The sequence below is a fragment of the Xenopus laevis genome, chromosome 7S (assembly GCF_017654675.1).
Source record: "Xenopus laevis strain J_2021 chromosome 7S, Xenopus_laevis_v10.1, whole genome shotgun sequence".
NCBI lineage: Eukaryota > Metazoa > Chordata > Amphibia > Anura > Pipidae > Xenopus > Xenopus laevis.
Window position 1 is genome coordinate 69,993,956 of NC_054384.1, and position 16,240 is coordinate 70,010,195.

Sequence of the window (16,240 nt, forward strand, 5' to 3'; positions counted from 1 at the left end):
GATATATAGAGGTGCATTGTGGAGCAGATAAAGGAGTTTAGGAAGATAAATCATTTTAATAAGATTGACTCGGCCCCACAATGACAAGGGCAGCCTGGTCCACCTATTTAGTGTGTTGGCCATGCCTACTATAAGTGGGTCCAAATTAAGGGAGACATATTGTGCAATGTCAGCATGAATGGTCACACCTAAGTATTTGAACTGGTTGGCCCACTCCAGAGGAGTCTCCGCCGGCAAGGATTGGGGCTGATTGGGGTCAATGGGGAACAAGACCGACTTGTATATGTAACTTTTAATGTAGATTCATATTTTGAAAAGAAAATGTTTAGTTTCAGTATCACTTTGAGGGTGTTCGTATCCAACACTTCCCTTTTTCAGATGGGAATACTTATCAGATTACATCCATTTTAACTCTATGCTAACAATTAGTGGAAATATTATGTTGACCTTGTGCCCATTTGCAACTTTGCTGCTATCCCCACTGCTTCTTATAGGCACCTACCTACTTACTATTCCTGCTATCCCACAGCCACAGTCCCTTCCCAGAGGCTATTATCTTCACTAATGATGGGTGAAATATTTCACCAGGTTTCCTCACTAAATAATGTCTATAGATTCCAATGTATTGTGTCCAATGGGTTTTGTGAATTTTCTATGTTTGATGGGCAGACAGATCTGCCCATCACAAATCCCCATTGCTACTTTAGACAGCATCTACCATCTCTCTTTCCACAAGAGATGTTTCTATTAGCACATAAGCCAGTAACTCCAGCTTCAGCCATGCTTTTTCTCTCCAAACTTACACGCCCTGTCCACAACAAACTAGCTTCAACCCTCATTCACTAGTTCCCGAACTAGTTGCTCTGGTGCCCAAGAAAAGCCTACCATGGTGCAACCCCCCACTGCCTTTTACCTATTGCCAGGAAAAATGTTGCCTTATCTCTGTGATGACAACTGTCCCAACACTTATCTGAAATTTAGCCATATTTGAATTGTTGTTCTTTACTCCATCTCTCTTCCTTTCTACTCTTCCCTGGTTTGCCATCAACTCCACCTTTCTTACTTGCTAGGATAATATCTCTGCATGTATTGCCGATCTGACGATACCAGTGGGAGACTGTCACCAGCTTTTGTCGGACCTATCTATGATTGCTGTCAGGGGCAAAGCATTGTCTGATCTGTTCTCTTACTACTTTATTTAATCTGAATGGTTAGTGGCAGGTCAGGAGATGGCACCGAACCATCGTCCAACGTGAAGGTAAATCTGCATGTCTATGGCCAGTGTAAGTCTTGTGCCTGTTCAGTTATTTGTCTTTTAAATCTGAGCATGCAGGTCAGGATCAAAAGCAAGCTAATTTAAAGGGATACTTTCAAAATGCATAAGTTAAAAGTGCTGCTCCCGCATAATTCTGCACTCAAATCAATTTCTCAAAACAGCAAACAGATTTTTTTTTTTACATTTAAATCTGACATCGGGCTAGATATATTGTCTGTTTTCCAGCTGCCATGTGACTTGTGCTCTGATAAACTAGTCACTCTTTACTGCTGTACTGCAAGTTGGAGTGATATCACCCCCTCCCTTTCCTCCCAGCAGCCAAACAACAGAACAATGGGAAGGTAACCAGATAGCAGCTCCCTAACACAAGATAACGGCTAGGCACCTATTCTCCAGCATTTTATATTTTCAACATTCTTTGTAAAGACAAACTCCATTTCCACTTTAAGTTTGATTTATTTATTGGGTTACAGAACAGTATTTCTGTGTTTACTATGGAATGTGCAGATCTTCTATGCAAATTAACAGGGTTTCAATAGGACATGTTCCATCTCCCTCTTCCCCAAATTGTCTGTGCTCCCAGACCCCCCCCCCCCCTCAATAAACCACCCAATTTCTCTTCAAATAAATGGCAGGGAAGGTTTAATGATGACTAAGGCATAGAAATTGGACTAATCCAAAACAAAACTGGACACAAACAATTTTAACAGGACCTCAGATATATAAATTATCATTGTTTGCAATATTCACATCCCATAATAATGGGATGGGTTGTAGGAGGGAGGAAAAAAACAAATCTTTGTTGAAATAACGAGGATGCAAATCACTATACCTCTTACAACAAAGATTAATATACTGAAACAGAACAGGAAAATAAATCTGTGGGTTTTACTCTCTCTCTCAAAAGGCTGGAGTGGACAAAATCTGCAGAAAAAATATACATTTATTTTCTGCATGACTGTGTTTCAGGGCAGAAAGAAATCCTTCAGATGCTTCTTTTCCAACTTGCAAAGAAAGACAAAATTGTTGTGGTCGACTCTTCACTCTGTTACAGAATTTCATATTTATCCACCAGGAAGGATGTTTCAGTAGAATATCTTACTGGACTGTTTCCATCCACCTGGTTTACTTTGGTCACCTGTAAAAAAAGATCGGAAGGTCATTTCAGTGGTCTGCAATAATGTATTACAATATAATATATTGTGTGTATTTACTGTAATGCATTAAGCAAAAGCTTATTATGTAAAAAGCAATAGGTTCACTTTACAATAAACAATATTAATAAAATATATTAGAGCAGACATTTGCATTGAATACATTAATAGGCATGGAGCAAGTAGAGAGGCAATCACAACAACTTTTATGCACTTACATGTAGGCTACAGTAGTTCTTTTTGGACACAAAAGAGACGGTGACAGGGAAGAAGTCATTTGGGTGTCCAGCGATGCTGAACTCCAGGCTCCCCGTCTTGTTCTTGGAATCTATAACTGGCAGTGTCCACTCAAGTGTATTTCGCCTACTGTCATGGTGATAATCTCCATCTATATCTCCTATTACTGGAGATCCTACTCCAGCCCTGATGGAAATAAAATAAAAGGACAGCGGTGTTAACAAAAAAAAAAAACACAAAATTGCACCCAAAGTACAAGTATCAATTTACAGTAAAGGCAGCTCAAAACACTTAAATAAGTGCCAAACTTATATGCAGTAGGTCACTCAACTGCATTCAAATTTTAGTCTCGTTCGCACTCGTAGAGGCACATTTATCAAAGGTCGAATTTTAAAAACTCCCATAAGTTCGACCAAACGAAATTTATGTAAAAAAAAAAATCTAATTTTTCAAACTCGGATGAATTAAATTGACCCAAAAACTCAATTCGAATCTAAAAAAAAACCTCAATTTGAGTTTTTTCTCCAAATTGATCCCTGGACGTCTTAACCAGAAATGCAGCAGGTTTTAGGTGGTGAATTGTCAAATTCGAATTTTTAAAATGCCATAGTATGATAAATCTCAAAAATCGAATTGAATTTTTTTTAAAAAACTCAAATCGAATTTGAATAACTCCCTAGATGAATTTGACAGTTTTGACCATAAAAAAATTTGACAAATTTGAATTCTCAATTCAAGCCTTGAGAAATCTGCCCCTTACTATCATAGCCCCTAGAGAAAGAATGCTACTCCCTTGGGAACTATATATACAGATCTTTACCTTCATTTCTACAATGTTGATAAAGATGATACAACAAATATAATGGAAATTCGAATTAACAATTCGAACCGTAATAAATCAGCCCCTAAGCATACAACAAAAAATACAAAACCAATAAAAAAGGTTTGGGGGCCCTGCCCAAAATAGTTTACAATCTTCTATTTACAACATCATCTAGAAGTGGAAAGGATTTAGAAAAAACTGCCAACTTGCCTTGCCAGGCAGTACCAGAAGGACCAGACCAAAAGCAGAACACAAGCTCAAAGTCTCTAAGATCTCCAGAATTTTATCAAAGGACCTACAGGTAGCTCTCATCAATACCGTTATCAAAGTGAATGAATCTACAATTACAAAGAGGCTCCAAAAACCATGCTCCATGTTTACATTTATAGTGGGCAATACAGTTATGTCCATAAATCTTTGGACTGACAACTTTTTTTTCTAATTTTGGTTCTGTACATTACCACAATGAATTTTAAATGAAACAACTCAGATGCAGTTGAACTACTGACTTTCGGCTTTAATTGAATGGTTGAACAAAAGGATTGCATAAAAAATGTGAGGAACTAAAGTCTTTTTTTTAACACAATCACTTCATTTCAGGGGCTCAAAAGTAATTAGACAAATTAAAAAACTGAAAATAAAATGTTCATTTCTAATACTTGGTTGAAAACCCTTTTCTGGCAATGACAGGCCGACGTCTTGAACTCATGGACATCACCAGATTCTGGGTTTGCTCCTTTTTAATGCTCTGCCAGGCCTTTACTGTAGCAGCTTTCAGTTGTTTTTTAGATGTTTTTTTTAGCAAAGTCCAATGTAGCCTTTCTATTCTTGATGCTTAGGAGTAGCTTGCACCTTGCAGTGCACCCTCTGTATTTACTTTCACGCAGTCTTCTCTTTATGGTTGACTTGGATATCGATACGCCTACCTCCTGGAGAGTGTTGTTCACTTGTTTGCCTGTTGTGAATCGGTTTCTCTTCACCATGGAAATGATTCTGCGATCATCCACCACTGTTGTCTTCTGTGGACGTCCAGGTCTTTTTGCATTGCTGAGCTCACCAGTGATTTCTTTGTTTCTCGGGATGAACCAAACTGTAGATTTTGCCACTCCTAATATTGTAGCAATTTCTCGGATGGGTTTTTTCTGTTTTTGCAGCTTAAGAATGGCTTGTTTCACCTGCATGGAGAGCTCCGTTGACTGCATGTTGTCTGTTCACAACAAAATCTTCCAAGTACAAGTACCCCCCTCATATCAACTACAGGGATTTTACCTGCTTCATTGATAATGACATAACAAAGGAATTGCCCACACCTGCCTATAAAATATCCAATTGTCCAATTACCTTTGAGCCCCTGAAATGAAGTGATAACATTTTAATGCAATCTTTTTGTTCAACCTCTGCAGTTCAACTGCATCTGAGTTGTTTTATTTAAAATTCATTGTGGTAATGTACAGAACCAAAATTAGAAAAAAAGTTGTCTGTCCAAAGATTTGTGGACCTAACTGTATACTGCCAATGGTAATATGTAGCATCCATAGAATATCACTAGGGGGAGATTCTTCCAAGCTATAAATAGGAGTCGTAGCTTAATACTGAATACAGAACATCCTTATACTTGGACCTTCAGGAAAAACACACACTATGAATAGGTTGCCTGCAAAAAGGAGAGAATGAGATTGTTGCTATACCCATGTTTACACTGTAAATGTTGTACCTTGTTTGCATCACTTACGGTAGAGGAATGGTAATGACAACATCATTCAGCTCCAGCCTTTCTTCTTGAAGCTCATATTCTATGTTAACATCACAGCCATTCCCACTTTCTGATGGCCAACAGTTAACTAAGGTAAGAAAAAGACATTTGTACACATATTAAAATGTTCTGTTAGCAATTTTATGTCATCAAGGCATTTTCTGGCCCCCTGGTGTAGTTCTATGCTAGATGGTAACCTTTAGATTTCATCAATTGATAAATACGATTCTAAAATCTCATAGGCTCCGCCATTACCACGCTAAGGTTTGACGTATTGTAAATTTGAAAACAGGCCGCAATTGGTCCGCAGACTTTGGACCTGCCTGTTGTATTTGTTTCAGAAAGACAACTGTAGTTTATATAAACAAACTGCTGTGTAGACATCGGGCAGCCATTCAAGCCCAGGATACACAGTAGATAAATTCTGAAGAATCCCATTGTATACTACAGAGCTTATCAGCTATGAGTTCTGTGCCTTTTCTCCCTTTTCAGCTTTGAATGGCTGCCCCTGTGGCTACACAGCAGCTTGCAGCTTTCTGAATCTAACAACTCCGTTTTACCAGTGCAGGGCAACAGTACATCATTGTCATTCCTTTAAAACATTTTAATTTTTGGTGTTCCTGTTCCTTTAATAATAACATATAAGTGTCAATAATTGAAGGAGAAAAGACTAGTACAGAAGATTTGGTATATAAAATATAGTATTTAATTCATTATTTTAGGCTCAAGTCAGTATTGCTTGAAACAATTAGCTATTTCTCACTTTACCTGGTTTTCATTCTTATCTCATATGCTGTGTGTGGCTATCTTTTAAATAAGGCTTGTCCATATATTAATGTGTAATATCAACTTTAATATGGATTTGGGCGTCCTGTTTGTAACCAAGTTAACTCAGTACTTACTGGTGAGGGGAATAAAAGACTCCTCTGTGGTCTGTAGTCTCCACTTCAAGACGCCCACATCACTATTCACGGGGAAGGATTTTTCCGGGTTTTTCAGTCCAATTACCGAATCCGAAGTGAAAAGTTTTTTGTCTACATTAGGATGAGTCTGAGACAAGAAAACAAAATAATATATGGCATCCATTGATAATCAGACTGAATGTCTATAAAAAGATTTCACTTAATTTTTCAGCCTTACCACCACTGTACCACTGTAAATGAGTGTACAAAGCATGGTATACAAAGACATTGTTAAAAAGGTCTACTTGTTTGTGTATTTAAAATTAATATTAATCCATTTTGATTCCTTACCTGCAGCTGTACTCCTTTTTTATCTTCATTATCAATGTGGACACGGATCCTGCCAAACTTGTCATCCGACACCCTGAGCATGATAAGTCCGTGGACCTCCATATTCTGAAGGCCTCCATCCCGACTGCAGGTAAGGGAGATTTTTTCTTCAACTCTTAAGTGAACACTGTGGATAAAAATAAAGATTTAGTCTAGAAAATGTCAAGGGTTGTTTTTCTACAAAATAAAAAAAAAGTATCAGAAATCTGTTCACATTTCACTGAAAAAATATTCCGATGGTCCCGTTGGGAGATGCAAAGCAGACATAGGGATTATAGCATGAAAGGAAAGCGATTTGGCACAAGCTTGTTTTGTTTAACCAACAAATGGTTACAGATATAAAAATGAATATGTAAGTTACCAGTCAGCAAATGGAAAGCTGGTCTGATAAAGGCAGCTTTGAACATAAAAATCTAAAAATGTGTTGTAAATTGTATGACTATAGAAGCAATGAATGGATTCCTTTTAAATGAGTACATTATGCCCCCTTCGAACAGATATGAATGCTAAAGAAGTGTTGTCTTGAAGACTGTCATTGTAAATTCTCAACACTGACCTCTCCATGTTCACAGGGGGAGCAAGCACTTTGGCCACTTCTGACGGTCTCTTGCCAGATGAAGGGGTGACGATAGTTTCTCCTTCAGATTTCAGTTTGTCCACAAAATGATCCACCTCCTTTCCTTTTGCTCCAAGTTTCAGGGCTTTGCCAGAACCAGAAGGCCTACAGGCGGCAAGAAAATAAGCTTCATCTAAACACTTTTTGATAACCATAATTCTACACTTCCCACTAAATAATAATAATAATATGCAGTTAAATGAGAAGGAAAGGCTAAAACTAAGTAATCTTTATCAGAAAGGTCTACTTTATATAAATACACTAGTAAACCCTCAACATAATGTTGCTCTGAGTCCTCTATCAAAAGAAACACAGCATTTCTTTCCTTCTATTGTGTATACATGGGCTTCTGTATCAGACTTCCTAGGACTTGAGCATGCTCAGTTTGCTCCTCTTTCCCTCCTCCCCTCTCTGCTGTAATCTCAGCCCAGAGCTATGAGTGAGCAGGGAGAGACTCAGGCAGGAAATGATGTCACACCAAGCTAATATGGCAGCTGCTTTCCTAAACAAACAGTTTCTAGAGCTGTTTACTCGGGTATGGTAAAGAATTCTGCAGAATAAATATAGTTTTATAGCTTGCACTATTGTGGCTAATCTATTGGCAATAAACTGCTTAGGTGGATTTGCTTCTATTTTAATCTGGTTTGCAGTTACATTTCTTAAATGTATTCTCCCTTGTATACCTTGATGGAACAGGAGCACTCTTTGTTTTCTCTGGTTCAATAATAGTCTCTGAAATCAGCGACACTGCATTGTTGGACATGGAGGAGCCACCTGAACTTCCAAATCCTCCAAATCCAGGGGCCTTCTTTCCCTGCCGCTCTGCATCCCTTCTGGCCTGCTGAAGCTCCTTGGCCTTACGTCTCATCTCTGCCTTGGCTTCTCTTTCCTGTGTCTGTAAAGAATGTAGAAAGAAAACTACATAAACACAAATCAGAAACTTTTTTTTAAAAAATATTTTGGGGAAAGCATTCGGATTTAACTATTTTGCACACGTGCAAGTTTAATGTGGAGAATACCCTTAAAAATAATATTATACAAATATATGAGATGATTATTAAATGTGAATGGGGGGGCACTAATTCTGATCGATAGCCATGTGCTATGTATCCAGGTCTGTTCAGAAATTGGGCTGATGCACTACATTGACTAAAGCAATGCATCAGCAGGTGAGGAAGTGAAGACATGCAGCACCTCCTCACTTTCTGCTGTTCTGATCTGTTTGCCCCATGAGCTGAGTGAACAGGCAGAGAATGCATACCAGCCTTAAAAGAAAAGGCTAAAATGAAGTAAGAAAGGTCTATATAAATACACCAGTCAACCCTCAAAGTAATGCTGCTCTGAGTCCTCTGTCAAAAAAGCACAGCATTTCTTTCCTCTATTGTGTACACATGGGCTTCTGTATCAGACTTCCTGTTTTCAGCATAAACCTCCAGGGCTAGGGCTTGAGCATAAGACACTCGGTATTCTCATCACGTTCGGCGCTGATCCAGGACACGATTTGCAGACTACAGCATGGGTGTAAAAAGTAGGCTTTATTTCAACACACACATGGTTGGGGGTTACAGCGGTGGGTATGCAGGGCTGACTGACTATGACTAGGGCTTGAGCATGCTCAGTTTGCTCCTCTCTCCCTCTCTGCTGTAATCTGAGCCCAGAGCTATGCGCAGGCAGGAAGAGACTCAGGCAGGAAGTGATGTCACACCAAGCTAATATGGCATCTGCTATCCTAAACAGAGAGAACTTCTATAGCTGTTTACTCAGGTATGGTAAAGCATTCTGCAGAATAAATATAGTGTTATAGCTTGCGTTATTGTTGCTAATCTATTGGCAATAAACTTCTTCGGTAGCTTTCCTTCTCCTTTAAGTTAAACAGGAGCTAAAAGAGGTGATTTTGGGTGCTTTTCTGCTGACCAAAAAATGCGTCAGAAATGGTGCAGAAAGGTGCACTGCATTAAGGTTCTGATAAAAATCCCAATAGTAATTATTTTGACATCCCACAAACGTATTGATAAAAGTGCAGAGGGTTCAGAATACCCTTGGTAATAATATAAGAACTCAAATTCTCTAAACTAATCGATGGTACCAATCAAGGTCAATAGAAACGAAGGTTAGGAAAAAGTGCCTGTGGCTATATAGTTACTTCCATAACTTTCTTTAATGGATCATTAAATATCCATTACTACAGCTAATTAAAGGACAAACCAGTTATACACTGAAAAGTAATAAGAGCTAAGATCAGAAAGTGTAACGAGATTCAGACTGATTCTTAAGTTACAGTTTAAGGAGAACATTCTCCATAAGTATGATATGCCATACCTCCTGCATAAGTCCTTATTGTGGCTTCCCATAAAACAAAGAATAACTTACAAACTCGTCCTCATGAACTTCATATGGCAGTGTCCCTCACTGTAACCTACAGCATTTAATATCCCACCTATTTGTGTCTGTAAGTTACCCTTCCATTTAGATTGTAAGTTATATGGGGCAGGGACCTCCATCCTCTTGTCTGACACTAAGCTCTAAATCTTTATTGTACATGTAATGTAGCCTTACCTCTCTGACTGCCCGGAACACCTTTTCCTCATGTGAGTCCATCTCTGTGAAAGTTCTTATTTGAGCCAAATTCACATTCTCTCTGTATCCAAGAGCTACAATCTCATCAAATGCAAAGATCAGGTCAAAGCAGTGGTCTGAAATCTCGGTCTCTTCCAGAGCTCTGCAGTACTCCGGAATCTAGATTAGGAGCATACAACAACATATATTATGAAATATGCATGGATCATCTATATATTAAAAAATTACCACCCTTGTCGAGCTGGCAAATTGTAAGGACCAAAGGTTAATTTACATTATGAGCAAACCTACACTATGCTACACTATGCATCCATTCCAAAACATATTAATACATTTTGAAATATAGAGTATGGAGGCTCAGTTACCATTTATAGACATCTGGGGAGAAGACATTTAGCTTTATATATTAGTATTATAACATATCTATCTATCTATATAGCTGTATATAGATATATAGATATGTTCTAATACTAGTATATAAAGCTAAATGTCTTCTCCCCAGATGACTGGTATTTATGGGAACAGAGACTCTCTGTAACATGTATTCAACATTTTTTAAGCATCTCAAGGTTGACAATATATGATGTTATGTATGTGTGTGTGTATGTGTGATATATATATATATATATATATATATATATATATATATATATATATACACACACACACACACATATAACATCATATATTGTCAACCTTGAGATGCTTATCAATGTTGAATACATGTTACAGAGAGTCTCTGTTCCCATAAATACCAGTCATGTAAACATAGCGTGCTTGTGCTATGTCATCATTTACTTTAAGTGTACACTCCTGAAGTGTGTCAGCTTGTAGAAAGGGGACTGGGGAGAGACAGAGCAGATAAGCATACATCATTGAGTGTGGAAGGAGCTGAAGTAGTCACCACACATTTTCACACAGGATTGCAACCAAGACAAAATATGGAATTTAAAAAAAAACAAAAAAAACCCTTTAAGGTCAGATTTATTATGGTTTGACTTGTAAATTCGAATTTAAATTCAAACTGGAATTCGAGATTTATCATACCTTGACCTTGGGAACAACTCAAATTCGATAGTACGCCACCCGAAACCTGTCGAGTTCATGTAGAGGTCAATGGCAGAAGTCCAGTGACCCATTTGAAGATGTTAATTGTCTTCCTGATATTCAATTTTTTTTTTTTTTTTTTGGAGAAAAAAAAAACCTCTATTCGAGTTTAGTCAAATTCAATTTCGGGTCAGTAATATTCTTTTGAGTTTTTTCTTAAATAAGATACTATTCAAGTTTCGAGGTCAATTGAGTTCATTCAAGGTAAAGAAAAACTCTATAACTAGACCTTTGATAAATATGCTCCTTAATGGCCTTCCATGTTGAATGTTAGGGTCTGGCCCATTTGGGGAAATTGGGGGCAGATATTCGGAGCACTTTGTTTTCCAAAGTCGCCCGAAGTTTCCTCGTGAGACAATTAGGGGCGACTTCACAAAACGAAGCGCTCCGAGTGCCTACCCCCAGGTGATTTTCATTTTAGCCGGCAGAAGGCAGATCAGGGAAGATTAGGAGATGTCGCCTGGTGACTAATCTCGACGAATCAGCCCGTGTGGCCAGACCCTTAATTGTACAGGTGTCCGAGCAGAACACTCTGTGTACTTACCACCCTCGAGAACAGTCTGAGTGTTTCAAGGTCCTCCAGGATGTTGCTGTTCTTGGTAGTGATAAGAACCATGTAGAGCTTCTCCATGGGTTGGTAAACATACCGAACACTTTCAGTCTCAACAAACGTATGTTGCTTTCCTGTGTTCATAAGCTTTGGAAAAGCGGCCAAAAGTCCTTCGATACGTGTGCGGGTCATCTCAACAAATTGCCTCGATACAATGGCCTTACCAGCCTTGGTGCACACTGCTGCCGCCAGCAACACCTGAGTAACAATATAAAAAAGTCAATCCTAGCACTGGAATTTTAAAAGCAGTCATACAGTTAATGAATTTATTTAAAAGCAACAGAAGAAAAACTATTATCCGCACCTTTGCCGTTGTTAACATTTCTACACATACTCTGCCTCAGGGCAAATGCTAAAAGATTATGGGTTTGTAGGTCTCCTGCTTTTCAGTTTATATAAAAAAAAAAGTCATCTTTGCATGTAATCAATGGGTGCCCAGAGATATGTGAGCATTGAAACGGAAAAGCTAAACCCAATTCTTCATACTGGTGGCTCAGAAGACTGAGTCAAAGTAAACTTAAAAGACAAAGTAACACCCAATCTCCTGGAGATGTTTGTTTTGCACTGCAGTCTGCCTGTCACAGTTCTGTGCATGTTCAATATGGTGTTTGTCCTTCAGTAAAAACACCATAGTAAAATCAAGAATGATGACAAACAGGGGCATCTATTGCGGTTTCATCAAAAGTCAGTGGAACAAAGGAATGCCCATAGCTGTGGCCCTAAGGCCATGTTTCCCAACCAGTGGCTCACAAACAACATGTTGTTCACTGACCCCTTGGATGTTGTTCCCAGTGGCCTCAAACCAGGTTCTTATTTGTAAATTGTTGGCCTGAAGGCAAACTTTAGTTGCATAAAAACAGGGTACTGTCAAACAAAACCTCCTGTATGCTGCCAGTCCACATAGGAACTACTAATAGCCAATCACAGTCCAAATCTGGCACATCCAGAAATTCTTTTCATGCTTGTGTTGCTGTCCAACTTTCTTTACACTTGAATGAGGCTTACGGACACAAAAGGTTGGGTACCCCAGCTATAAGGTATCCAAACTGCAGTAGTATACTACAATGTAAGTAGTAATTTTGAATAGATGTTTTGGAGACAATTGGGGTTATGTAATAAAAGGCACTAAGTTTGCCCAGGGGCAACAACCCATAGCAACCAATCAGCAGGTAGCATGTACTTGTCACCTGTTTAAATGAAAGAATCTTATTGGTTGTCATGGGTTACTGCACCTGGGCAAACTTAGTGCCTTATATTACATATGGGGGAATATATCTTATTTTCTTTTGGGCAGGGGCACACTGGCAGATTCGGGGGGATTTAGTCACCTGGCGACTAATCGCCTCTTCTGTGGGCGACAATCTCCCTGAACTGCCTTCCCCCTGCTAAAATTAAACAATTACCAAGAAATACACTCCCTCTTTCATTTACTTAAAGGGACACTGTCATCAGATAATAGTGCTGCTTCAGCAGAATTTTGCACTGAAATCTCTGTTTCAAAAGAGCAAACTGTTTTTTTTTTTTATATTTAATTTTGAAATCTGACATGGGGCTAGACATTTTGTCAGTTTCCTGGGAGTCCTCAGTCATGTGATTTGTGATCTGATAAACTTCAGTCACTCTTTACTGCAAGTTTGAGTGATATCACCCCCTCCCTTCCCCCCAGCAGGCTAACAACAGAACAATAGGAAAGTAACCAGATAGCAGCTCCCTAACACAAGATAATAGCTGCCTGGTAGATCCAAAAACAGCACTCAGTAGTAAAAATCCAGGTCACAGTGTGACACATTCAGTTACATTGAGTATGAGAAACAATAGCCTAGTTCCATAGTTTAGCACAGGCTCTTTCTGAAAGCACATGACCAGGCAAAATGACCTGAGATGCACCTACACACCAATATTACAAGTAAAAAAAATACACTTACTGGTTCAGGAATGAAATTTTATACGGTAGAGTGAATTATTTGTAGTGTAAACAGTGTAATTTAGAAATACGACACCATAACAATCATGAAAGAATCCCTTTAATTGGCCTATGTTAAGCACTGAGCTGACTCAATGAAGCATTAAATCGATACACAGATTTGCAGTGGGTACAAAAAAAAAAACATATTTTTGCTTTTAAGAGTTAAAAGAGCAGTAACACCAACAAATGAAAGTGTATTAAATTCATTAAAATATAATGCACTATTGGCCTGCACTGGTAAAACTGGTTTGTTTAATTCAGCAACTCGACTATAGTTTATATAAACAAGCTGCTGTGTAGCCATGGGGTCAGCCATTCAAGCTGGAAAAAGGAGAAAAGGCACAGGATAAACATATCTAACACTTATGCTGAATTAAAGATTTTGAAATATTGGATTCATACAAAAATATGAAAAGTGGATATATTCAGCCTCTACGGAAAAAGGAGAACTGCTACCTGAGCATGGATTAAAGATTTTCACAAACCATTTACAGGGCTAGTATAGACATATGCTTAACATGAGAAAAGTGCATACAAAATCAAAAAACGTGCTGGAAATGTATTCTGCTTATTCTTTTAATAATAAAAACAATCCATATAGTCAAAATTTTTGCTATCATTTTGGAAAATTGGGTTGTTAACCCATACAACACACCCCTCCCTTTCCTTAACTGCAGACTATAGTAGGCTTTGAGATAAGGAGCAGCACGAGACAACGTAAGTGGATAGTCAAACATGCTTATTTTTGTTTGATTGTTTTCTTTGACTATTATTACTGCAACTTATGGACAATAGCCATATACAACGCAAATGACCATGTCACTACAAAAATAATGCAGATAATAATTTAGTGCTAAGAGAATACTAAATATTTACTAACGGTATACCAGTTAAGTAATAAACAAAAATACATATTATACAGTTTGGTAATGTCACAAGAGTAAACACAAAGTCCAGAAAGTCAAACAAGATGAAACTGAACAAAAATGAATTGTTAAGAGAATGTCACATAGGCACAGATAAGTGACTGTAGATGGAGCGCAGCATTGGTGCCAATTTCCTGCACCATTATTTTTGAGGTCTATCATTGTTCCCCCAGTCTCTACCCCATATAATAACACATGTCTTTGCTCCACCAGTCTTTCTCTGTATCCACATCCAAATAATGCCTGTTATGTCTCTCCCAGCCTCTCTGTATTCTATATAAACAATACAGCTCTGCTCCCCCAATTGGTCTCTGCAGCCCATTGAAATAATGCCTGACGGTCAACCTGTCTTTAGTAAACCATATAAATCATTCTTGTCACTGTCCCATCCAGTCTATGTACCCATATAAATAATGTCACTGCTCCACCAGTCTGCCTCTGCATCCCATATAAATAATAACTTGCTGTCAATTCTCCCACAGTCTGTCCCTGTAGCTCATATCAACACAGAATGGCTGTCACTGCTCCCCCCCCAGTATGTGTATTTATCCCAAATGAAGAGGATGGCTGTCACTGCTCCCCGGGTCTGTCTCTGCATCCCATATAAATAATGCCTGGCTGTCACTGCTCCCCCACTCTGTCTATTTATCCCAAATAAATAGAGGATGGCTGTCACTGCTCCCCCAGTATGTCTCTGTATCCAATATCAACGAAGAATGGGCGTCACTGCCCCCCATGTCTATCCAAAATGAAGGCGATGGCTGTCACTGCTCCCCGGGTCTGTCTCTGCATCCCATATAAATAATGCCTGGCTATCAGTCACTGCCCCCCAGTCTGTTTATGTGTCCCACATGAATAGAGAATGGCTGGGACCGCTCCCCAAGTCTGGTCACTATATTTAGTAACAGTTAATTACTATCACTTATAGACAAACTTTTTCTCAATACCAGATAGAGAGACATCAGGGCTGTAACATGTGATATATATATATATATATATATATATATATATATATATATATATATATATATATATAGTCCAATGATGAGGGTGCACACCAGGATTTGGTAAATTAAAACTTCATGTTTATTAAATAACTTTAAAACAGGAACCGGCCGGTTCCTGTTTTAAAGTTATTTAATAAACATGAAGTTTGTGTGCACCCTCATCATTGGACTATGAATAATGCAGCTTTTTTAGGGCAGCACCCAGGTATGTGTTTTTTGAACCTTTAACTAATGGTGTGCGCTAGGACCTTGATTCTATATATATATATATATATATATATATATATATATATATATATATATAATCATCAGAATAACCCCCAGCTGAGAGCTTGTTTTCATCCTGCCCCCGCTGTGCTTATGTCTCCCCGTACTTTACCTTCCCTGTCCTGTCACTGCCTTCTCTCCTGACTGGCTGACTGCCATCCCACCGGGCTGTACCAATGTCCCAGCCTCCCTATCAGTACTACCCTCTTTCCCTCACTGTCACTTCTACACTCTCTCGCTCTCTGTCTTGTTAGTAACTCTCCCGTGAGCCCAATCTCACCATGGTTGCGGGAGTCAGGAGGAGACGGATATAGGGCCTGGTTCTCTCTAGATCGCTTCCTCGGTACAATATGGCCGCCCCGGAGCCACGTCTCCAACAGCAAGGGCCGCGAGATCCTCGGAGATCGGCCCAGCGAAGGCGGGGTGATTCGTGAAAAAGTGTTTCCGTGCGCCATATTTAAAAAGGGCACCAGCTCATACGGCCTTTGCAGTAGTCGAGCGCAAAAAACTGGTGATAGACAGATTAGACTTAAATACGCGAAATCTATGGCTAGATCACCCTTTAAATTCGAATCTCATTTATTCTGCGGGAATTATATGTGGGTGACTAATAAATTTCACTAAGCCCC

At 38.8% G+C, this 16,240-nt stretch overlaps 1 protein-coding gene across 1 annotated transcript; it reads right to left on the reverse strand.

Moving 5' to 3' along the window:
- Positions 1-1,716: 1,716 nt before the first annotated feature.
- Positions 1,717-15,946, reverse strand: arcn1.L (archain 1 L homeolog). The gene is given in 10 exon segments (NM_001087214.1): positions 1,717-2,414; positions 2,649-2,853; positions 5,223-5,331; positions 6,146-6,293; positions 6,497-6,662; positions 7,092-7,256; positions 7,835-8,046; positions 9,708-9,887; positions 11,380-11,643; positions 15,892-15,946. Coding segments are annotated over 10 exon segments (1,542 nt in total). The 5' UTR covers positions 15,895-15,946; the 3' UTR covers positions 1,717-2,324.
- Positions 15,947-16,240: the final 294 nt, after the last annotated feature.